Source organism: Nyctereutes procyonoides, unplaced genomic scaffold, assembly GCF_905146905.1.
Source record: "Nyctereutes procyonoides isolate TBG_1078 unplaced genomic scaffold, NYPRO_anot_genome, whole genome shotgun sequence".
NCBI classification, from domain to species: domain Eukaryota; kingdom Metazoa; phylum Chordata; class Mammalia; order Carnivora; family Canidae; genus Nyctereutes; species Nyctereutes procyonoides.
Genome location: NW_026575146.1, coordinates 11289069 through 11314484, shown reverse-complemented (window position 1 = coordinate 11314484; position 25416 = coordinate 11289069). Strand labels below are relative to the sequence as shown.

General features: G+C 36.2%; 1 protein-coding gene and 1 pseudogene across 6 annotated transcripts in view; both read left to right on the top strand.

Moving 5' to 3' along the window:
• Positions 1-25416, top strand: part of TFB1M (transcription factor B1, mitochondrial) — an 85684-nt gene that overhangs the window by 3487 nt on the left and 56781 nt on the right. For all 6 annotated transcript variants that reach the window (XR_008662481.1, XR_008662482.1, XR_008662480.1 and 3 more), the window contains exons 3-4: positions 14888-14996; positions 18192-18343. Coding sequence is in view for 3 of the 6 variants with exons in the window: in XM_055309764.1 (XP_055165739.1) it covers positions 14888-14996; positions 18192-18343 (261 nt within the window). In the remaining 3 variants the exon portion in view is untranslated. The remainder of the gene's footprint in view (positions 1-14887; positions 14997-18191; positions 18344-25416) is intronic.
• Positions 23705-23992, top strand: LOC129499843 (c-Myc-binding protein-like; annotated as a pseudogene).

The window sequence follows — 25416 nt, the reverse complement described above, 5'->3', positions numbered from 1 at the left end:
TTTTTTAGGAGGCAAAAACCCAATTTAAATCTTCAGGCCATGATTCTTAAACCTCAGAATTTCCGAGGATTATTTATATAGTTTGCTCTTCAAACTGCAGGTCTCCAGGCCCCATTCCAGAGATCCTGATTCCATAACCTGGAAAGATCTAGGAATTGTATTTCTAGCAAGCATCCCAGCATGGTCTGTTGACCATTACTTAAATAAACCTGCTTTATGCATTAATGCTAGACAAACTAGTTGTTTTGTGTGATCTCTTTTTAAAATCTAATAGCTGTGCATGTTCTGGCCCACTCCTTCAAAAATAAGTAAAATAAATAATGCCAATGACTTAGTTATTGGCATGGCTTCTGAGAACTTCATTTAGATTTAGAAAATCATTTCTACAAGCAAAAGTTGGAGAAAACATATGCTTTTTTAAAGAGAGATTAATTGTTAAACTTCAGCATTTGTTAAGAATTTTTTAAGTGAAGAAATGTTGTACCACTGTACATGTAGATTTAAGATGAGGTTTGAATGATGTGGTACATGGATCTTAAAACAGTATGTGCCATAATTATATGAAAAATATTTGAAGGAATTGGGCATGTTTGAGGCTGAGAAGGGGAGCCTTGAGTGAGGAGATTCATAGCTGCCTATGAAAAGGTAGCAGTGAAGAGGACAGCTTATTTTGATTTCTAGGAAAGAACTAATACAAGTAGATGGAAATTGAGGGAAGCAAATGTGGATTTAAAATAAGGAGGGACTTATATATGTTCAATGGTGGCAAACAGTGAAACCCATTATATCAGGGATTTTGTAAAAGGAATTCTTCACAGGGGGGCACTTACTGGCTAAAGGGCCTTTGTTTGATTCTTCTATAATTCTGAAACTCTACAAGAGCCCTTAGCCTTTGGCTTAGATGAGTAGCAATTTATTAAGTGAGTTCAATAGAATAATAAAGTTATCTGCACTATTACTTTCATACAAGAAACAAATTGGTTTAAAATTGGTACAATCTAATGCTTATATGTGCAATAATTGAAAAATGTTTCATTTCTACCAGAACAGTTTGAGGAAATTTGTTTGAAAGTCTGGGCTTTGTATGCATGCAACTGATTTTTTTTTTTAAAGAAATCTAGTGATTTATTTCTTATTGGACTACATTTTGTTTTATGATGTAAAAATTATGTAATATTTAGTGTTATCTAATTTTACCACTCAATTGACAGAATTAGTTTCAGTTTTATAACTTTATTTTGGGAGTCTCATATGGTACATATTTCTTGACATGAAATTTAATAGTGAGTCTAGTTTTGAACTACTTTGTTCATTAAAGAACTGTCTCTCAATTAGAGGTGAAAGTGGGAATATTTTATTTTTGGTGAGATCATGAGATGATGAAAAGAAGCTGAATAAGACTGTGTAATTCCATTTAGCCTTTTTTCATCTAGCCCTTTCTGGACATGGGAAATACTCATCTGACTTTTTGCCCTTGAAGAGACTTCCTAACCCTCGATCTTAGCATCTGTTATGTATAATTCTTTCTCATGAGTCAAGGAGGTGAAACAAATTTCTGTTCATCCCCACCTAATTTACATATTCTCCCTTCTGATCTCAACTAAGGATCTTTGAAGACAGACTGCTTAGAAGGGCAGCTACACACTTCTCTTTTCAGCTGCCCTACCAAGTCCCTGCACTCCTAACCCCTGTCTCATTAGATTGATCCTCTGATGGACAACAAATAAGAACATACTGTATCTGCCCCCTCTGGAATGTCTGCCAAGAGCATAGAGATTCTTGTGTTTCATTTCCTGCTCTATCTCTACCACATGCAACCATACCAGGCATATAGCAGGTGTTCAATAATGCCTTACATGGAAAAATAAAAGGTTGACTATATGTGTATGTATCCATCTAGGTAACCAACTAAATGTGTCATTTAATAATGAAAATGAATAATTATATAGCATTGATTATTAAAAAGTTTTGTGCTCATTTTTCTAACTATAAATATTTGTTTCAAGGTAAATTACTCTGCAAAAAAATGTGGATTTGTCTTCCTGTTTCTGTAGAAAAAGCAAAATTCTTAGTGTCTTATATTGAAAGAAAGGAATTTGCCTTAAAAAGAAATGTTGAGTACTAAAATATCAAATAGATTTCTTTTTCCTATAAAGGATGTTTCAATATGTAAAACCACTTTCATTTAGAGGTACTAAATTAATCATAAAAACGAATAAAGGCAGAAGGAGTGATCTATTTTAAAGATTCAACTTTAGTGGTTTCTAAGCTAATAGAATTTTTTTAAAGAAATTGTAATAATTTATAAAATGTCTTCTATCTGAAAGTATGTCATTTGTATCTTAATTCTTATAATATCGTCATGAGGCATCTTAGGGGAAAAGACATAGTGCTAACATACAGGTTTTACCATCAGCATGTTGTAAAGTAAAAAAGCATGTCTAATATGTGAAGGCATTATAAGATAGTTTTGTGGTAAAGAACACAGACCTCATCAAATTGCCTGGCTTTTGACTTCAGGCTCTACCATTTACTGGTTGTAGGACTTTGGAGAGGTATATTATGTCTCTCTGTGCCTCCATTTGCTCATAGGATTGTCATGATTAAATGAATGCCTCATACTTAGTTAAGGACTCAATATAATTTTCAGTATAGGTAATCAATTAGATTATTATCCCTGTGCCTTAGGCATCTCTGTTAATTAAGGATTGATCAGGAGACTGCTAATCTGGATCCCAGGACCCTGAAATCATGACTTGAGCCGAAATCAAGTAGGCTGCTTAACCCACTGAGCCGCCCAGGTACCCCTAGACATATTGTTCATGTGTTTTGTTTTGTTTTTTTGCCATCTCTATATCTTCTGGGGGGGGAATTGTGCAAATATTTTGAGCATTGTTTGTTTTGTCTTCATATTACTGTATTATAAGAGATCTTTATATAGTTTAGATACAAGTATTTTGTCAGATATATGTTTTATAGTGCTTTCTCTTCAGATATGACTTACCTTTTTTTCTTTGACATTTAACAGTGTCCTTCAAAGAGTAAAGCTTGTTTCAATGAAGTACAGTTTATCCGTTTTGTTTTCCTTTTGAGTTTGATGCTTTTTGCATCTTATGTTAAAAAACAATTGTCAAAATGAGAACTAAGAATTTCCATGTTTTCTTCTAGATGTTTTATAGTTTCAAGTTTTGCACATAGGTTTATGATACATTTTGAGTTACCTTTTGTGTGTAGTGTGAGGTAAGGGTACAGGTTCTTTTTTTTTGTAATTTTTTTTTTCTTTCTTTTTTTTTTTTTTTTTTTTGCACCACTTGTTTGCACCACTTGATAAAAAAAATTCATCTTTTCCTCATTGAATTGCCTTGGTCCTATTGTCAAAAATCAGCTGGTCTTACATACGGTGGTCTGTTTCTGGTCTGTTTCTGGCTTCTGCTGAGGTCCAGAAATATCAGTATCTTTTCTATGGATATATAGGTCTGTTTTTTGCCCTGAGACCAACCTATACTGATTACTGTAGCTTTATAGTAAGACTTGAGGGCAGGTAATATAAGTCTTCCCACCTTGCCTTTCTTTTCCAAAATTGTTTTGGCTATTCTGTAAGTCCTTTTGCATTTCCATATAGTTGTAAAATTAGATCATCAATTTCCTTTTTTTTTTTTTAAAGCCTGAGGGGATTTTGATTGGGATTGGACTAAAACTATAGATCATTGTAAGAACTGGCATCTTAATGGTATAAGTTCCTGGTCTGTAAACATGGTATGTCTCCCTGTTTATTTAGGTTTTCTTTAATTTCTCTCAACAGTGTTTTGTAGTTCTAAGTATGTAAGTCTTGCATATCTTTTGTCAAATTTACTCCATGTATGTCCTATTTTTTGGTACCCTGTTCGTTGGTATTAGTTTTTAATTTCTATTTCCATTTTTATGTTGCTGCTATGTAAAAATACTGTTTGTTTTGACATGGACTTTGTATCCTGCAACCTTGCTGCACTCACTTATTAGTGGCTGTTTTGTAGATTTCTTAGCATTTTCTGCATGTATTATCATTTCATCTGCAGTGAACACTGTTTTACCTCCTCCATTTCAATCAGTTTTGCCTCTGTTTCTTGTCTTGGCTATAATCTCCCATATAATGTTGAACAGAAATAGGAGTAGACATCCTTGCCTGTCCCTGATCTCAGGGGGAAAGCATTCAGACATTCTATTGAGTATGTTATTAGTTGTAGGTTTTTCAGACTGAGGAAGATCCCTCTGTTCTAGTTTGCTGAGAGGTTGTGGTGCTTTGTTTTGTTTTTGTTTTTGTTGTTTTTTAGTTTATTTGTTGTTTTTTTTTAAAAGGGTGTTGAGTTTGCAAAAATACTTTTTCTGAGTTTATTGAGATAATCATGACTTTTTTTTTTAGTTAATATTGTAAATTATATTGATTTTCTTTTTTTCTTCTAATGGTAAACCAACCATCCGTACAATCTTTGGTGATATCCTCTTTCTCATTCGTGATATTGGTAATTTGTGTCTTTTTTTCCTATCTGTCTGGCTGCATATTGGTGAGCTTTTTTGATCTTCTCAAAAAACAACAGCAAAAAAGCTTTTGAGTTCATTGAACTATCTTGCGTTCTGTTTTCTATGTCATTGATTTCTGCTCTGAAATCTTATGTTATTTCTTCAGTTTCCTTGAGGTTTAATTTGTTCTTTGAATAGGTTTTTAAGGTGGAAGCTGAGGTTGTTTCTTTAAGACCTTTCTTATTTTCTCCTAGGTGTTTATTGGTGCTATAAATTTCCTTCTCAGTATTACCTGAGCAAAATCCCACAAATTTTGATAGGTTGTGTTTTCATTTTAATTCATTCAAAATACTAACTTAAGAAAAAAAATTTATTTTGAGATCTTAGACGGAAAGAAAGACTTACAAAAGAAGTTCAGAATTCCCATAGAAAGCTTCAACTCCAGTTTCCCTTTTAATTTCTTACTTGACTTGTTGGGGTACTTAGACATGTATCATTTGGCTTGTAAATTTTGGGGTTTTTCAGATATCTTTCTGTTTTTCATTTAATTCCATTGTGATCGGAGAACATACTTTGCATGACTTGAATACTTTTAAATTAATTTGTAGTTGTTTTCTGGTGTAACATGATTTGTCCTGGTAAATCATGTTTCCTTATGCATTTGGAAAGAATATGCATTCTGGTGAAAAAGTTATACGTTCTTCTGTTGGATGTTACAGAAATTTCAGTAGGTCAAGTTGGGGTTACCCAAGTCTTCTATATCCTTGGTGATTTCCTACTTGTTCTATTATTTATTAAGCGAAGGGTATATTGAAATTTCCAGTTCTAATTGCAGGCTTGTCTATCCCTTCTTGCAGTTCTATCAGTTTTTCTTTCATCTATTTTGAAGTAATGTTATTAGATGCATAATCATTTAGGATTGTTATGTCTTCGTGATGAATTGGTTCCTCTATCGTTATGAAATGATCATCATGATCTCTGGTGATGTTCTTTCCTCTAAAATCTACCTTGATAATATATTCATTCCAACTTTCCTTTGATTATGTTAGAGTGATGCACTTTTTCATTCTTTTTATTTGTGGCTCTATATTTAAAGTGGATTTCTTATAGGCAGCATATAGCTAAGTCTTGCTTTTTTCTCACCAATCTGATCATCTCTGCCTTCTGTATTAGTTTCCTATTGTTGCTGTAAGAAATTACCACAAATGCAGTAGGTTAAAATGATACCAGTTAATTCTCTTACAGTTCTGGGAATAAGAAGTCTAAAATGAAGGTCAGTAGGGCTCTATTTCTTTTCTGGAGGCTTCAGGGGAGAATCATTTCTTTGCCTTTTTCAGCTTCTGGAGGCCACCTGCATTTACTAGCTCCTGGACTTCTTGCTTCTAAATCTACTATTGACTTCAATCTTTCTGCCTCATTCTTATGATGGCCCTTGTGATTGATTGCATTGGGTCCACCCAGATAATTTAGGATAATCTCCTCATCTTGTGATCTTTAATCACATCTGCAGAGTCCTTTTTACCATGTAAGATAATATAGCCATGGGGATTAGGATGTGGAGATCTTTGTGGGGCAGGAATTCAGCCTGCTGCAATTTACATCTATAACTTTCAATATTTTGGTAATTTATTGAAGGTATGTGGTTATATCTCTTTAATGTATCCCAATTAAACTTCAAGTGATAAAGTAGCACTTCATGTGTAGCATACAAATCTTGTAATAGTGTATTTGTATTTCTTCTTGCAGGCCTTTATACTATTCTTATAAGCTTTACTTCTCCATATGTTGTAAAGTTCATAATACAATGTTGTTTTGTTTTAAAAGTCAATTCTATATTAAAGAGATTTTAATACAGTTGAATTTTGAACAATGTGGGTGTTAGGGGTGCTGACCTCCGAACAGTTAAAAATATGCGTGTAACTTTGGACTCCCCAGAAACTTAACTACTAAACCCTACTGTTAACTAGAAGCCTTACCAATAACCAGTCAATTAATGCATACTTTGTATGTTTTGTGCCGTATTTTTATTGTAAAGTAAGCTAGAGGTAAGAAAATGTTATGAAGAAAATCATAAGAAAAAGAAATATATTTATAGTACTATAAGATATCTGCATGTAAGTCAACCAACCAGTGCTGTTCAAACCCTGTTGTTAAAGGGTCAAGTATAATAAGAAAAATTGTTACATATTTACCCATATGGTTACTTCCCCCCCCCCCCTGATATTAAGTATACTCCAAGCCCAGTGTGGAGACCCAACACAGAGCTTGAACTCAGGTCCCTGAGCTGAGATCAAGAGCTGGATGCTCAACTGAGCTATCCAGGTGCCCCATTTTGATTCTCTTCATCCATATTTCCATTTACTATTATTTTCTTTCTACCTGAAAGACTTTCTTTAACATTTTTTATAACTGTGGATCAGTTGGTGACAGAACTTCCGTGCTTGTATGTCTGAAAAAGTGTTTTACTTTGCCTTTGTTTTTGAAAAACATACTAGCAGGTTTTTTTTCTTTTAGTAGTCAAAAAATTTTGCTCTGCCATCTTCTCATTTGCATTGTTTCTGACAAGAAATCTGTTGTCATTCTTGTCTTTGTTTCTCTGCCTTTTTTCTCTGACTTCTTTTAAGATTTACTATCAGTGTTTTTGAGCAATTTCATCATGGTGCACCTTTGTGTCCTTTTCTTTGTATTTCTTTTGTGTGGGGCTCCTTGAGTTTCTTAGAAATGCAGGTTTTCCTGAATTTCCTGCTGTCCAGTGTCTGAAAACTGTTGTTTCATCTATTTTGTCCATTTTTTTTAAATCTCTTTAAGCCAGCTGGTCTTATATATTTCGTTTTAGCCAGAGTAAGAAGCTCTGGGATTCTTTTTAATTATTATGTGCTTGTTTTATGGAATTTTGGAGACAGTCATGATTGTTGTTAGTTTCACCTCTGAGTTTTATAATAGGTAAACAGTGATTATTTCTACTTGACAGGCAGGTTGGAAAGCTCACAGGATTGAGAATCAGATTGGCTGGTGTCAGATCTCAGAAATGGTACATACTAGCTTTGTGATCTTGAGCTTGTTGTTGGGCCAGTTTTAGCTCCAGCTTTCTCATCTGCAGCATGGGAATAATAGCAATCATTTGTGATCCTTGCAGGGATAGATGGAAATTTTTGTAAAGAGATTGGCATGTAAATAGCCTAGCATATTGCCAATAACCAGTAAATGGTTTCTATTATAATGATACCCCTTCCCTGTCATCTTACAAAGGGATATATAAAGTAATTTAGTCATCCTGGCAAAAGGAACTGTTTTTCAACAGAGATAATAAAATTTTCAAATTCTTCCATCTCTAGTAAATTTTACAAAAGGAAAGATCGCCTGGCTTTCTGTTGTAACATGATTACGTACTTCACACATGTAACTTACTTGATACAGCTACAGCCATAGTTAATCAAAACTCAACAAGTAAATAAAGGTGGCCCACAGCCAAAGTGATTTCCTAGTCCACTACAAATTAGAAGTACAGAGATCAATGCTAGAAGCAGACTCACTGACAACAGCAAGAAGTAACAGTTATTACTGTGGCAGAAAAACTATATAAAGCAAACATAAAAACTTAAAAAATAAAAAAGCTCAGTAGTAAGGGACCATAATCACTGAAGCCATTACTCTACCAGCAACAGTGACCCTAGTCATCAAGAAGAGGGTGAAATTAGGTTCATTGTTTTCAGCTTAAGGTAGAGAATTGTGTGATATTGTATGAAAGGATTTCTATCTGTAAATTTTTCTTTTTTTCTTTTTATAATTTTTGAGTTGAAGTATAATTAATATACAGTGTTGTATTAGTTTCAGTTGTATAATGATCGACAGTTCTGTAAATTTCCCAGTGCTCATCAAGATAAATGTACTCTTAATTCTTTCTCTATTTCATCTATTCCTCTACCCAGCTCCTCTCTGGCAACCACTAGTTAGCTCCCTATAATTAAGATACTGTTTTTCTATTTGCCTCTTTTCTTTTTTTTTTAATAAATTAATTTTTTATTGGTGTTCAGTTTACCAACATACAGAATAACACCCAGTGCTCATCCCGTCAAGTGCCCCCCTCAGTGCCCGTCACCCATTAATCCCCACCCCCCGCCCTCCTCCCCTTCCACCACCCCCATTTCGTTTCCCAGAGTTAGGAGTCTTTATGTTCTGTCTACCTTTCTGATATCCCCCACACATTTCTTCTCCCTTCCTTTATATTCCCCTTCACTATTATTTACATTTGCCTCTTTTCTGTTTGTTTGTTTTGTTCTTTAAATTCCACATATAAATGAAATCATATGGTACTTACCTTTCTCTGACTTACTTTAGTATTATATCCCCTATGTCCATCTGTGTTGCTGCAAATGTCAAGATTTCATTCTTTTTTATGCCTGAGTAGTATTTCATTTTATGTATATACCACATCATTTTTATCCATTCACTTATCCATGGACACTTGGGCTGCTTCCTTATCTTGGCTAGTATAAATAATATTGCAACAAACAACGGAGTGCATATATCTTCTCAAATTAGTGTTTTAGGGGCAGCCGAGGTGAGTCAGCAGTTTAGTGTCACCTTCAGCCCAAGGCCTGGTCCTGGAGACCCGGGATCGAGTTCCATGTCAGGCTCCCTGCATGGAGCCTGCTTCTCCCTCTGCCTGCACACCCTCTCTGTGTGAGTCTCTCATGAATAAATAAATAAAATCTTTTTAAAAAACCATATTCATGTTTTAGTTTTTTGGAGGTAAATACCCGGTAGTGGAATTACTGGATATTATGGTAATTGTATTTTTGGCATTTGAGGAACCTCCATACTATTTTCCACAGTGGCTATACCAATTTGCATTCCCACCAGCAATAAGCAATACACAAGGATTCTCTACATCCTCACCAACACTTGCTATTTCTTTGTTTATTATTTTACCCATTCTGATGGGTATAAAGTGATATCTCAGTTTGGTTTTGATTTGCACTTCTCTGTTGATTAGAGATGTTGAGCATATTTTCATGTCTGTTGATCATCTGTATGTCTTCTCCAGAATGTTTTTACTCAGGTCCTCTGCCCATTTTTTAATAGAATTATTTGGTTTTTTGGTGTTGAGTTGTATAAGTTCTTTTATATTTTGGATATTAAGCCCTTACCAAATACATCATTTGCAAATATCTACTCCCATTCAGTAGCCTGTTTTGTTGATGGTTTCTTTCACTCTGCAAAAGCTTTTTATTTTGATTAGTCCCAATAGTTTAATTTTGCTTGTTTCCCTTGCCTGCGGAGACACCTTTAGAAAAATGTTTTTATGGCCAATGTCAAAGGAATTACTGCCTATGTTTTTTTTCTAGGAGTCTTGTGTTTTCATGTCTCACATTTAGGTCTTTAATCCATTTTAAGTTTATTTTTATGTATGGTGTAAGAAAGTGGTAGAGTTTCTTTCTTTTGCAAGTAGCTGTCCAGTTTTCCAACCACCATTTGTTGAAGAGACCATTTTTCTCCATTATATATTCTTGCCTCCTTTGTCAAAGATTCATTGACCACACAAGCATGGTTTTACTTCAAGGCTCACTATTCTGCTCCAGTGATCTATGTACCTATTTATTTATTTATGTATTTATTTATTTATTTATTTATTTTGCCAGTAGCATGCTATTTTGATTATTATAGCTTTACAGTGTATCTTGGAAATTGGGATTGTGATGTCTCCAACTTTGTTCTTTTTCAAGTTTGCTTTGGCTGTTTGGGGTCCTTTGTGGTTCTGTACAGATTTTAGGGTAGTTTGTACTAGCTCTGTGAAAAATGTTGGCATTTTGATAGTGATTGCATTGAATCCATAGATTGCTTTGGGTAGTATTGGAGTTTTAGCAATGTTGGCTCTTCCAGTCCATGAGTATGGAATATCTTTCAACTTGTGTCATCTTTAATTTTTTCATTAGTGTTTCATAGTTTTTGTAGTATGGGTCTTTTACCTCCTTGATTAAGTTTCTCTCTAGGAATTTTGTTATTTTGGGTGTAATTATACATGAGATTGTTTCCTTAATTTTTCTTTCTGCTACTTCATTGTTATTCATTAAAAAATCATTCACCATGATCAAGTGGGATCTATTCTAGGAACGCAGAGGTGGTTTAGTATTCGCAAATCAATCAATGTGATACATCATATTAATAAGAGAAAGACTGAATACCATATGATCATTTCAATAGATGCAGTAAAAGCATTTGACAAAATATAACATCCGTACAAGATAAAAACTGAAAGTAGGTTTAGAGGGAACATACACCTCAACATCATTTTAAGAAAAACCCACAGCTAATGTCATAGTCAGTAGTGAAAAACTGAGAGCTTTTTCTTTAAGATCAGGAACAAGACAAGGATGTCCACTCTCTCCATTTTTATTCAACATAGTGCTGGAAGCACTAACCACAGCAACTGGACAAGAAAAAGATATGACATGATACTACCTAAGTTTCTTTTTAAGAAATGTTAACATTTAAAGGAGTATGTGCTGGTTGAATAGAAAGTTAACTAAATCAAATCTCTAAATCCATGATGAGGCTGTGTAAATTATTTTCTGCTATACACGTTTTGGTCCTGTGTAAAAAAATAAAGCAAGTTGATTTTTTGAAATCATGCTGTAATCTTTACCCTAAAGAAAAGTCTTTTGTAACATTACCTTAAGTTCCTTCTGAATATTAGCATTAGTCTTTTCTATGTGTTCTATAGAAGATACAAATTTTGGTTTTCACTTTCATATTCTATATTATAGATTCTTTCATTCTCATATAGTTTGCCTAACAGTTTTGCCCACCACATATTTCAACAATGTTAGGGTTCCTACTATGTAGCAAGTCAGAAAGAAGGTAATATCACCAACCTATGTAATTAATGCTTTAGTTCACTGTACAATACTGGTTGCTGTAAGCCCTTTATGATGAAAAGGGGCATAAAACATACAAAATGACCAGTCAGTATAGTTCTTTGTTCTCAAGGAATTTCTAATTGTGCCTAAATTCAAAGAGTTGCATAAATTATTTCCTCATTCAATTAAATTACCAACAAATTACTTAAGTGGACCATAGTTACTTGCCCCCTATAGAAAAGCTATCTCTAAGACCTTGACTTAGAGGAGAGATTTTTTTTAAGTGACCAAATGAAGAATTCTCCATTTATTTCACATTTTTATTAAAGGCATTCTCCATTATTTTGTTCCACATACCCCCTTATACTAGAAAAAAAAAAAAACACACATTTTCTCTCTTGGGGATTTAGTATAATTATTTCCAGTAGAAACTAAGAATTTTATAATTCAGTATATAAATTGTGAGAGTTAATACCTGTAGGATTTACATACATGCTTCTTGTTTTCATGGCTTGGTTTTCTGTTTCCTCTTTTACAGTCTTATCTAATGAGTGCCTTTTACTCTAAGCTGACTTAAATCTCATTTTGGAAGGACATAGGATTGAAAACTAAAATAAAAATGATAGAAGAATTTAAGAGTGTCTGTGAAAATACTCTTTTGGCTGTAATCAAGTGCCTGCATTCATAGTTGGCTGTGCCTTTGAGCACGTTATGAGTTAACACCATCAGGGTTTTAAAGTGTAATATAGCAGTGTTCTTCTTGAAGGGCTATGATAGTGATCTTTCCCACCTCTACCATCCCCCAAATATTGTCATGATACTGTAAACATCTTTTTTTTTGTTAGTGGTTAGAAAGTGTCTGTCATTGCTGAATATCATTAGGTATTAAATGGCTGTTGTCTGTAATCATACTATCATTTCTGTTTGTATAGTGTTTTTTCCTCCGTAATTGCTTCAAGGCCTTCACTTAAAGCTGTGCTTACCAGTATTCATTCCTTCTGCAGTTGAGTGTCTGAAAGTGGAAGATCAAGCTACAAAGTGGTCTTAGAAGAGGTAGACCTTTTAAAGAATGGCTTTGCTTTGTCATTGAGACTTAAGGCTGAAGGGGAGTCAAAGAAACAGGATAAAAATGCAACTTTAAATCTGGGAAAGGAAAACTAATGTGTGTTATATCAGTTTTCTGGTAGGATGTGTCATTGTGGGAAAAAATGAACATTTCAAACATGGTTATCAGAGCATGTACATTAATGCCAAAGAGCCAAGTTTACATTGTTTTGTTGTAGTCTTAATTACTAATACATTATTTTCTATATATTGACATCATGAAGCATAAGCTTTTAGTTCTCCTGCCTCTTTGCTTTTGGTATGCTGATTTGTTTTAATTATGAGAAGCATAATTATAGAAAAAAATAGTATTTTTCATTGGTGGTAAATGCTATCACTAAATACATAGTTTTTTTTTTCTTTAAGATTTTATTTATTCATGAGAGACGAGAGAGAGAGAGAGAGAAGCAGAGACACAGGCAGAGAGAGAAGCAGGCTCCATGCAGTGAGCCTAACGTGGGACTCGATCCCGGGTCTCCAGGATCACGCCCCAGACTGAAGGTGGCACTAAACCGCTGAGCCAGTCAGGCTGCCCAGAATACTTAGTTTTTATACAGTAAGAGCCTGTCCCATAGAGAGCTAGCTCCTTTTTTATTCATAGTATATTGAGGTTATTATGTTTTTGATGATTTATTGCTTAGAACTCACTAGATTGTTTTAGCAAATCTTGGTAATTTAAAATAATCCAGAAGTACATTAATATCAGAGGTACACAATTATTTTTGCTAAACTACCATGACTAAAGATACCAAACAAGGTGATTCCCAAACTGAAAATGTTTAGTTTCCTACTGATAGAAGCATTTCAGTTCTGTATTTCTGAAATGTTACGTGTATAATCCTACCTGATTTATCAGTGAAATAAATCTTTGCAAGTTTCTTGACCTTACAGATTTGGGGAACTTCAAATCTCAGTCTGATAGGGAAAGTTTCCAGTTTTACAGTTGGCCATTCACTTATTCATTCACTTATCAAAAAATGTGAAGCAACTACTATGTGCTCTTGTAGCTGCAAGGGACATTCAGCTAGATGAGAAACAGGTACTGCCCTTAAGGAGTAGGGGAAAGAAGCCTCTATATACACGATTGCAATATAGTATGTTATAAATGCTGTAAAGAAGCATCTGCAAGGCACAGCATTTACCCAAAGGAAGGAGTAATCTACAAACTGGATGCCTTAGTCTGGGGTTTCCTCTCTGGCTTCTGTGATGTTTCTTTCATCCTTCCTATTAGTTGCCAGAATTAGGCAAGGGGAGGGTTAGGAGAGTAAAATCAGCTTTAATTGAGCTAAAGAAGCAGGACCAAGGGGGACTCAGGGCAAAAGTTCCTTGATTTGGAGCCAAGGGTGTCTGAGCTCCTTGAGGTGAGACTTGATGTGAAAAGAGGGTCATCTCTTCCTTGTAATCCACTTCAGCAAGGATGTTTGTTCTCACTGATTGCATTCATGCCTGCATTTTAAACTTTAAGCTTCAAGGACTACATCTGGGTTGGTTTTGTTTGTTTTTTAAACTGAGGACTTCAAGAATCAAGTCTCCTGTTGGGTACAGGGGACCTTAACACAATATAGTTGTATGGATGGCTTAGCTTCAAGGCTCTTTAAGAACCCTTTAGTACTGCCAACCCTTTAGTACTGTAAGAACATTTCTTAAGGTATGGTACTAAGGTGGATAAAATAAAGAAAAATAAGAAAGAAAAGGGTACTTCCCTCCCCCCTCCTTTTAGTTTTGTATCTAGACTAAAGAAAGAGGAAGGAAAGCAAATGGTTAGAAAGTAGAAATAGGCTGGGAAGTAGCAGTTGGTAAAATATGAAGGATAATTAATTCATTAGGTTGAAAGTGCCTGTGGATCAAGAAATAGTAAGATTAGGAATGTTAGGGGAGTGTCTCAGGGTGCCACATATAGCTTGGCAATGACAAATGACCTTTTACTTGGTTTGAATCTACCTATAGATTAGGTTAAAGCTTGTGGTAATATGTAAAAGTCTTTGTATATATTTAGGCTATAAGTATTTATTGATTTAAGCTCATCTTTATGATTTACTTCTAAATCTCGATATTTCATTATACTGTTCTTAGTCTCTAAAAACTTACAGATGGGAGTTGTTTTTTTGCTAAATCTACAGAAATACAGGTCATTCTGGGAGTCAGAATTATATTAATATATTATTTGTGAAATTATAAGCTGTTGCTCTACTATTATCTGTTACTGTCACTAGTCATTCATATGTGTCAGAAATGAAACACCATATATTGCAGTGGATGCAGTGTACTTGTAGTTCATTAGCGATCACTCTTAGTCTGTGGCTTTCCAAACTGATTTAATGATGCACAGATCGGAAGTAAAATATATACATAGAAAGAGAAAGAGTGTGTGTGTCTCACTATTGTCCAAAGTATGAGCTCATTTTATTGACCTTTTTATAAACTAGATGCTATCTGATGCAGCACCTGGAAAACTGAGAATTGTCCATGGAGATGTGTTGACATTTAAGATAGAAAGGGCTTTTCCAGAAAGTCTTAAAAGACCTTGGGAGGATGGTAAGTGATTTGGGGTTGATTTTCTTATTCTTTTTTTATGATTATTTATATTACAAACATTTATATGTTACAAATGTTATTATATATTTATATTAAATATTATCAGAATAGAATTAAATAGGTGGCACGCATTGTATTTTTTTCTGCTTTCCTACTTTTTCCCAAATAAAAATCTAATTCTTTTTCTTTTTTTTAATAATAAATTTATTTTTTATTGGTGTTCAATTTGCCAACATACAGAATAACACCCAGTGCTCATCCCGTCAAGTGCCCCCCTCAGTGCCCACCACCCAATCACCCCCACCCCCCGCCCTCCTCCCCTTCCACCACCCCTAGTTCGTTTCCCAGAGTTAGGAGTCTTCCATGTTCTGTCTCCCTTTCTGCTATTTCTATCCATCTCTTCTCCCTTCCCCTCTATTCCCTTTCACTATTATTTATATTCCCCAAATGAATGAGACCATATAATGTCTGTCCTTTTCCGATTGACTTACTTCACTCAGCATAATACCCTCCAGTTCCATCCACGTTGAAGCAAATGATGGGTATTTCTCATTTCTAATGGATGAGTAATATTCCATTGTATACATAAACCACATCTTCTTTATCCATTCATCTTTCGATGGACACAGAGGCTCCTTCCACAGTTTGGCTATTGTGGACATTGCTGCTAGAAACATCAGGGTGCAGGTATCCTGGCGTTTCATTGTATCTGTATCTTTGGGGTAAATTCCCAGCAGTGCAATTGCTGGGTCATAGGGCAGGTCTATTTTTAACTCTTTGAGGAACCTCTGCACAGTTTTCCAGAGTGGCTGCACCAGTTCACATTCCCACCAACAGTGCAGGAGGGTTCCCTTTTCTCTGTATCCTCGCCAGCATTTGTGGTTTCCTGCCTTGTTAATTTTCCCCATTCTCACTGGTGTGAGGTGGTATCTCATTGTGGTTTTGATTTGTATTTCCCTGATGGCAAGTGATGCAGAGCATTTTCTCATGTGCTTGTTGGCCATGTCTATGTCTTCCTCTGTGAGATTTCTGTTCATGTCTTTTGCCCATTTCATGATTGGATTGTTTGTTTCTTTGGTGTTGAGTTTAATAAGTTCTTTATAGATCTTGGAAACTAGCCCTTTATCTGATAGGTCATTTGCAAATATCTTCTCCCATTCTGTAGGTTGTCTTTTAGTTTTGTTGACTGTATCCTTTGCTGTGCAAAAGCTTCTTATCTTGGTGAAGTCCCAGTAGTTCATTTTTGCTTTTGTTTCTTTTGCCATCGTGGATGTATCTTGCAAGAAGTTGCTGTGGCCGAGTTCAAAATCAATGCCCAGAAGTCAGTGGCATTTCTATACACTAACAATGAGACTGAAGAAAGAGAAATTAAGGAGTCAATCCCATTTACAATTGCACCCAAAAGCATAAGATACCTAGGAATAAACCTAACCAAAGAGGTAAAGGATATATACCCTCAAAACTATAAAACACTTCTGAAAGAAATTGAGGAAGACACAAAGAGATGGAAAAATATTCCATGCTCATGGATTGGCAGAATTAATATTGTGAAAATGTCAGTGTTACCTAGGGCAATTTACATGTTTAATGCAATCCCTATCAAAATACCATGGACTTTCTTCAGAGAGTTAGAACAAATTATTTTAAGATTTGTGTGGAATCAGAAAAGACCCCGAATAGCCAGGGGAATTTTAAAAAAGAAAACCATATCTGGGGGCATCACAATGCCAGATTTCAGGTTGTACTACAAAGCTTTCCAGTGTGGTACTGGCACAAAAATAGATACATAGATTAATGGAACAGAATAGAGAATCCAGAAGTGGACCCTCAACTTTATGGTCAACTAATATTCGATAAAGGAGGAAAGACTATCCACTGGAAGAAAGACAGTCTCTTCAATAAATGGTGTTGGGAAAGTTGGACATCCATATGCAGAAGAATGAAACTAGACCACTCTCTTGCACCATACACCAAGATAAACTCAAAATGGATGAAAGATCTAAATGTGAGACAAGATTCCATCAAAATCCTAATTCCTTTTTCTTAATTCTAACTTGTCTCATGTTTTTCCAAGTGTTTAGAATTTTCTTCAAATAAACTTGCTATTTTTAAGTCCATGTAAGGATGGGATAAGCTATGAGGTGTTACTTTTTCCAAATGGTGAAAAAAGAAATGTATTAGTAAACCAAGCCCCACCTAATTTTCACTATCTCACATTCAGTGACCAGCCAAGGCATTCTTCATTTATAGGCAGTTTATTGGGTACTATTACATGTCAGCTCCTTGGAATACATAGATAAATGGGGTGTATTACTTGCCTGTGAAACCCCTCAGAACAATGGAGGTGCTACTGCTGGACCTCCATCTAACTGCTTCATGTCTCTGGCCTCTCCATAGCCAGACTTCTTCAGAGAGGTTGGTACTGCTTGTTTCTGCCTTCCAAATGTATTCTCTCCTTAGCACACTGCCTCCAGATTTCCAGCTCTGTCCCAGGCATGCTGGAGTCACAGTGACCTCCTGAATTCCTCCCTCAAACCGTCTCTGACTGAGCTCTCAGGCATTTATTTGGCTCTCTTCCAGAAGTGTCTCTTCCAAAAGTGTCTCTGCTCCTGTCCCAAGTTCTCCTATTCTTCCTTTTACAATGGGTGAGCTTTCTCTGGCTATTCTTTGCTGGTGGTTATTTTTCCACCAACCTCTTAGATGATGTTTCTAAGACTTTTCCTTTTTGAGCATCTTCTCTTGTGCTAAAGATTGGCTTGAAGGGCTCTGCTCCTGTAGTTTTGCTGTATATTGCAGACACTTCCATCTTTATACACAGCCTGTATCCCCTTCCTGGGCATCTGACCCTTTGACAGCTTCATCTGGATGCCCCATAGACTTTGAGCATATCATGTCCAGATCAAATTGGCTTTTCCCTCAAACCAAGTCTTTGTCATATTTTTCCTAAGCCAAAAAACCTGAGGACTTTGAACATTAATAATGTTAGAATTGTTTTTCTTAATAATTCAGAGCTGATTGTGAGTAAACATTGCTCTTGAAGAGTAAATGGACTGAAAAATATTTATCCTTATCTTTTCATATATTTTTGTTTGATACTATTAGTATCCAGTTTGATTTAATTCTTAACTAAAATTGAATTCAGAATTCATTGATAAAATCATAACAAGTTGTTTTTTTTTTTCTCCTGCTAACCAGATCCTCCAAATGTACATATTATTGGGAATCTGCCTTTTAGTGTATCAACTCCGCTGATTATTAAGTGGCTTGAAAATGTCTCTTGTAGAGATGGACCTTTTGTTTACGGCAGAACCCGGATGACACTGACTTTTCAAAAGGAAGTGGCAGAGGTGCGTTTTAACTTTTTTTGGCTATTTTATCACATGATGAAATTCCAAAACAAAATAATCCTGCATTTTTGTCACAGACTATGTTTTCTTTTTCTTTTTTAAAAGATTTTATTTATTCATTCATGAGAGACACAGGCAGAGGGAGAAGCAGGCACCCTACAAGGAGCCTGATGCGGGACTCGATCCTGGGACTCCAGGATCACGCCCTGAGCCAAAGGCAGATGTTCAACCACTGAGCCACCCAGGCATCCCAGACTATGTTTTCTAAGTTAGTATTCCCATTACATGCACAAACCAACAGCTGAACTAAAAGTTAAATACACAGTGATGGTGACAGGCATAACTGCTGTAAGCTCTCCATGGAGAATATGAATGATGTGCCGCCAGCCGGAGAAAGCAGTGTAGTCCATTCAGGGACTCAATAGGGCCATAGAACACATTAGAAGCAGACGAAACCTGTAGGATATTGGTGATATAGTAATATATAAAGATTGGCATGTGATATGTTAAAATTGATATATTGAAGTGAATAAGATGATAGTTAAAGAATGTGATAATCAATTTGAAGAAAGGGAAGGGGGTTGGTGTCTTATTTTGCAGTACACAGACTTTCACTTAATCCCTTCCTTCAGCTGTGCCTGCATTCCCATCGCAAGAGTGTTCCAGGTTCACTTGAGAAAATAATCCTGCAAAGGGCAATTTGTGAGCTGCAGAGGTTTAATGAGGGGATCTGCAGACTGCAAGTGTATATGACAAATACAGAAGAGTATATGACATATTTGTGTGCCTAATAAGAACACCTGAATCCCCACCACTCAAGTCAATAGTTATATTCCCAACATCTTTGACACCCCCTTATATGCCTCATTGTGATCATACCTAGTATGCTACTAGGGTAATCAGTACTGTGAATCCAAGACTTCTTATTTCCTGCTTAGTTTATCTCATAGATTCTTATCTGTATAATTAATTTACTTTAGTTTTCTTCATTTTTGAACTTATGCATATGGATTCATACAGCATGTATTTTTTATCCTGATTTACTCATGCTGCTTATAGCTGTAGTTTATTTGTGTAGCCAGATATGATCCACTCTTTGACTAACTCATAATTTTCCTGTCCATTGTCCTGTTTTGGAACCCTAAATTAGTTTCAGTGTTTGTTATTACAAACAAAACTGTGATGAAGATTCTTCTATTTATGTCAGCTGGAGCGTGCTGCATGCTCCAGCTTCCGATCAGCCATAGCAACTGCGGCTAGTTCCTCCTGGGCCTCACCCACGGGTAAACAACCCCCGCTGAGCCCGGCAGCAGGCAGGGCATAGCATCTCCCCCAAGTGCGACACCTGGAGATTCAAGCACACAGGCCCCTCCCCCAGAAGACCAGCTGGACGGACCAGTGATACTCCCCCGTGTTCCAATACCACTTGTTTTTTGGCCACTCAGCACTGAGCAAATGACTAGAAGAAAACCATCACCGCAAACAAAGAATCAGAAACAGTCCTCTCTCCACAGAGTTCAAAATCTGGATAACACTTCAATGTCCAGAAAGCCAATTCACGAAGCACCATTATACAGCACTGTTGCTCTAGAAAAAAGCATTAAGGCCTCACGAAGAATTCATGACTGCAGATTTAAACCAATCAGCAGAAATTAAAATCAATAGAATGAGATGCAATCAAACTAGAATCCTAACGACGAGGTTAACCGAGGTGGAAGAACGAGTGAGATGACCATAGAAGAAAAGTTAATGCAAAGAGGGAAACGAAGAAAAAAGAGAACAATTAAGGGACCAAGAAGACAGATATAAGGCAAATAAATGACACTCTAAAGGAAGAAAAACTACCGTTTATTTGGTCCCGAAGGGCTGCCGAAGGGACAGAGGGCCAAATATGTATTTGAACAAATCCTAGCTGAAAACCTTTCCCAAACTGCGAGGGAAACAGGCATTCAGAATCCAGAGAAATAGAGAGATCCCCCCTAAAATCAATAAAAACCGTTCAACCCTCGACATCTAATAGTGAAGCTTGCAAATTCCAAAGATAAAGAGAAGATTCCCATAAAGCAGCAAGAGACAAGAAGTCCTGACTTTCATGGGAGAATATTAGGAAACAGCAGACCTCTCCACAGAGACCGTCAGGCAGAAAGGGCTGGCAGGATATATTCAGTCCTAAATGATAAAACATGCAAGCCCCCCAAGAATACTATATCCCAGCAAGCTCTCAATCAAATAAAGGAGAGATAAAGAGCTTCCAAACAGGCATGGAACTGAAAGATATGTGACCTCCAAACCAGCACTGCAAGAATTTAAGGGGGGACTCTTAAACTCCCCTTAGAGAAGAAGTTCAAGTAACTCTGAACGTGAATGGCTTAATGACCCCCATCAAAAGGCGCAGAGTTTCAGACTGGAAAAAAAAACAGACCCATCTGTTTTGCTGTCTACACGAGACTCATTTTAGACAGAAGGACACCTACAACCTGAAAATAAAAGGATGGAGAACCATTTACCATTCAATGTTTTCTCAAAATATACCCTAAAAACTAACAGAACACTTCTGAAAGAAAATGAGGAAGACACAAAGAGATGGAAAAATATTCCATGCTCATGAGATTGGCAGAATTAGATATTGTGAAAATGTCAATGTTACCCGGGCAATTTACACGTATAATGCAACCCTATCAAAATACCATGGACTTTCTTCCAGAGACTTAGAACAAAATTAATTTTTAAGATTTGTGTGGAATCGAAAGACCCTACCCAAACAGCCAGGGGAATTTTAAAAAAGAAAACCATATCCTGGGGGCATCACAATGCCAGATTTCAGGTGTAAACTACAAAGCTGTGTGTTCTCAAGACAGTTTGGTAACTGGCACCAAAACAGAACCATATAGATCAATGGAACAGAACAGATAACCCAGAAGTGTACCCTGAACTTTATGCTCCAACTAATATAGCGATAAAAGGAGAAAAGACATCCACTAGAAGAAAGTCTCTTCAATAAATGGTGCAGGGAAAATTGAACTCCACATGCAGAAGAATGAAACTGGACCACTCTCTTGCACCAGCAACAAAGATAAACCAAAATGGATGAAAGATCTAAATTGTGAGACAAGATTCCCATCAAAATCCCAGAGAAGAACTCAGGCACACCCTTTTTGAACTTGGCCCACAGTAACCGGCGAAGGACAAACAGTGTATGTTCTCATTCATATGGGAATATGAATAATATCGAAAGGGAATATAAGGAAGGGAGAAGAAATGTGAGAGAAAAATCAAGCAAGGGGACAGTAACATAAAGAGTTCAAACTCTGGAAATGAACTAGGGGTGTAGGAGGGGGAGGAGTGTGGGGGGGTGGGGTTAATGGGTGGACGGGCACATGAGGGTACACTGACGGGATGAGCACTGGTGTTATTCTGTATGTTGGTAAATGAACACCAATAAAAATTAATTTATCAAAAAAAAAGAAAATATATATTAAATAAGAAATATATATATATAATAGATATAAAATAGTATATATATATTATTCAGGAGTGGCAGTGCTGGATCATAAGTTCTGCAAATCTGCACTTTTGCTAGGTAATGCTGAATTATTCTCCGAAGTCATTATGCCTACTTATAGTTCCACAAAATTTGTATAAGTTCATTTTGTTCCATATCCTTGTCAGTATTTGGAATTGCCAGAATTGTACATTTTTGTTCATCAGAGCTGAATGGTGTGTCATTGCAGTTTTGTCTTTTGCTGAGTTTTTAAAAAATCAAATTGAGCACCATTTTGCATCTTTCTTGGCCTTTTGGATAACTTATTTTTTGTGAAGTGCTTGCCCTTTGTCCACTTTTCTGTTGGATCTCTTGTCTTTTTCTCATTGATTTGGAGGAGTTCTAACATACTTTCCATACTAGTCTTTTATTAGTTCAATGTATTGCAAATTTCTTCTACTCTTTGGCATGTTACTGTCTTTACAGTGTCTTTTGAAGAACAGGTATTTTTTTTCTTTTTTTTTTTTTTTAGAACAGGTGTTTTTAATTGTAAATTGGTGGTTATTGCTCTTTGTGTCTTTTTGAAGAACTCCTTTTATATCCTGATATCATGAAGATATCCTTCTGTGTTATCTTCTAGAAGCTCTGTTGTTTTACCCTTCACATTTACGTCTATAATCCACTTGGAATTGATTTTTGTGTGTGGTTGAAAAAAGAAGCCAGTTTCACTTTTTTTTTTTTTTTAAGATTTTATTTATTTATTTGAGAGAGAGACAGATGGAGACAGAGCATGAGCAGTGGTGGAGGGGCAGAGGGAAAAGGAGAACCAGACTCTCTATTGAGCAGGGAGCCTGACACGGGGCTCAGTCCCAAACCTGGAGATAATGACCACTGCCAAAGGCAGATGCTTAACCCCCCAGATGCCCCAGTTTTGCTGTTTTTAATATATGATCCCAATGAACCTAGCACCAGTTATTGAAGTCTTTTTCACTGATCTCTATCAACATGTCTGATACAGTGCCTTTACCTATAAACATTGGTCTGATGGAGACATCAAGAAGAAAGACTGAAATCTAGGAAACAGAAGCCCTGGTATGGAAGATAGAGCAGGGCATCTTCAGAAGAATGTTCAGTTCACATCAGGGCAGCAAGAATTTAGTAAAATACCTATCACGTTTGCATATACTGAAAGAATAGTTACGTAAGTTGGGGAGAGTGTAGGATTGAATTAGTGATAAGCGAAGAGAAAATTAAATACAGTAGGGGTTGAAGGAAATAAAGTATATCATAATTAGAGACACAAAAATATTATTGGAAAATCTGTAATTATTTTGGAAACCTAAGGAAAAAAGAAGGACCTGTATAAAAATAGTCACAGTTTACTGAGAGTCTCAAAAGATCACTGAGATAAATCAAGACAAATAGAGCCCTGAAAAAAAAATAAAAGAGTGTTATAAAAATGCATTTACGTTTTTTCAATAACATCTTGAAATGTAGGGAAGCTCCAGGGATCATTTGAAGAGTGGACCAGCAACGATGGTTAGGAAATTTTGAAAAAGAAGAGTGGTGAGAGGAGACTAGCCTATAAGATGTTAAAATGTATTGTAAAGCTCTAATCTTTGAAGCACTGTGAGTCGTTATGAGACAGAGTGATGGCTACGTTAGAAGGTCCAGAATCCGGCAACTTTGTTTGATAATGATCAGATCATATATCAGCAGAAAAAAAAAAAGAAAAAAAGAAAAGTATTATTTAGCAAATGTTTGCATATTTGGTTAACTCCTAAGAAACAATTTAATAATTCACCATACATAAAAATCCTAGTTACTAGAGTCTGCCAGACACAGTCTCGGGCACCAGCTCTGCTTCTGCTGCTGTCTCTATGGCCCGTTACAAAACTGCCAACTTGAAGCACAAGCAGTTTTGGAGATACTTGATAAGTCGGGCGTTGGATTGACCAAGGTCTTGGTAGCCTTATATGAAGAACCAGGGAAACCTAATAATACTTTGGATTTTTTTAAAGCATCATTTAGGAGCTTCTAACCCAGAAAATCCAGAAATAGAGCTGCTTTGCCTAGAATAAGCAGAAATGAAAGAGAACTATGAAGCTATTGTAGAAGAAAATAAAAATCTGAACACAAAGCTTACTTAGTATGAACCACCTCAGTAGGGGAAGCATCCTGAATAGGATTCTTCTCAGTTGAAAAGACACTGAAAGAGTGATTTTGTGTGACTTTCATAGTTTGTATAGTATAGAATCTTTTATGAACAGATGCTGTACAATTCTCTTGATATATTGAATTTACCTGTATCACACTTTAACTATTATAAACACATATACTTAGAAGCACCAATAATAACTCAATATAATAAAAATTCCAGTTACTGTGTCTTCAAATTCATTGCTCTTTTCTGAAGTGTCTAACTTGTTAATTATACTCAATTTATTTTTCATTTCAGTTATTGTATTTTTATTTCCAGAAGTTCCATTTGGGTTTTATATTTTCCCTTACCTCATTATGCTCATGGTTTCCTTGGCATCTTTGTGCATATGTATGATATTTATAGTAGCTGTTTTAGGGTCTTTGACTATTAATTTCACTACCTCTGTTATTTCTGTTCTGTTTTACTGTTTGCTTCTTGCTCCCCCCTTTCTGTGGGTCCTATTTTTCTGCTTCTTTGCAAGCCTGGTAATTTTTGACAAGATACTAGATATTGTGAGGTTTTGTTTTAATCTTGTCGAGTGCTGGATCGTGGATTGGATTGAATGGTGGGTTTTGCTCTGGCACATACGTAAGTCACTTGCAAATTGGTTTGAAGCTTTCTTTTAAGCTTTGTTATGACAGGTCTTTGGCAGCCTTTAATCTGGGGCTAATTAAGTCCCAATACTAAGTCATAACCTTTCTGAGGAATCCAGTGTCCTGTGTATTTCAAGAGCTCCTTACTTGCCTATTAGGGAATGCAAACTATTTCTTGCCCTGTGTGAGCTCCATTTTGTCCTACTTTCTGATGCTACTTTCTCCAGCCTTCCAGCCTGCCAGCCTCATGTACTAACAGATCAATACTCAGCCAAAGACTTGAAGGATGCTTCTGCATATCTCAGGAGCTCCCTCTCACTGTCTCCCTCCCATTCCCCCTTTTCTCTCTCTCTTTCCATATCCAGTAGTCTGCCTCACAAATTCTGGCTGCCTTGGTCTCCCAGAGCTCTGGCCTATGGCTTCTCACATCAAGGAGACCTCTGGGCTCTGTTTATACTCCTGCCTCTGCTGCATGGAGTATGGCTTTCAGGCTGTAAGCTAGACAATCATAAGGCTCACCTTGTTTATTTGCCTGTGTGATAATGATAATATTAGCTGTTACTTATGGAATGCCTATTGAAAGCCACTTTACATATTTTTCTTATTTTTTTTTAAAGGAATCCAACTTGGTTTCCTTTTTTATTTATTTACTTATTTATGATAGTCACAGAGAGAGAGAGAGAAGCAGAGACACAGGCAGAGAGAAGCAGGCTCCATGCACCGGGAGCCCGACGTGGGACTCGATCCCGGGTCTCCAGGATCGCGCCCTGGGCCACAGGCAGGCGCCAAACCGCTG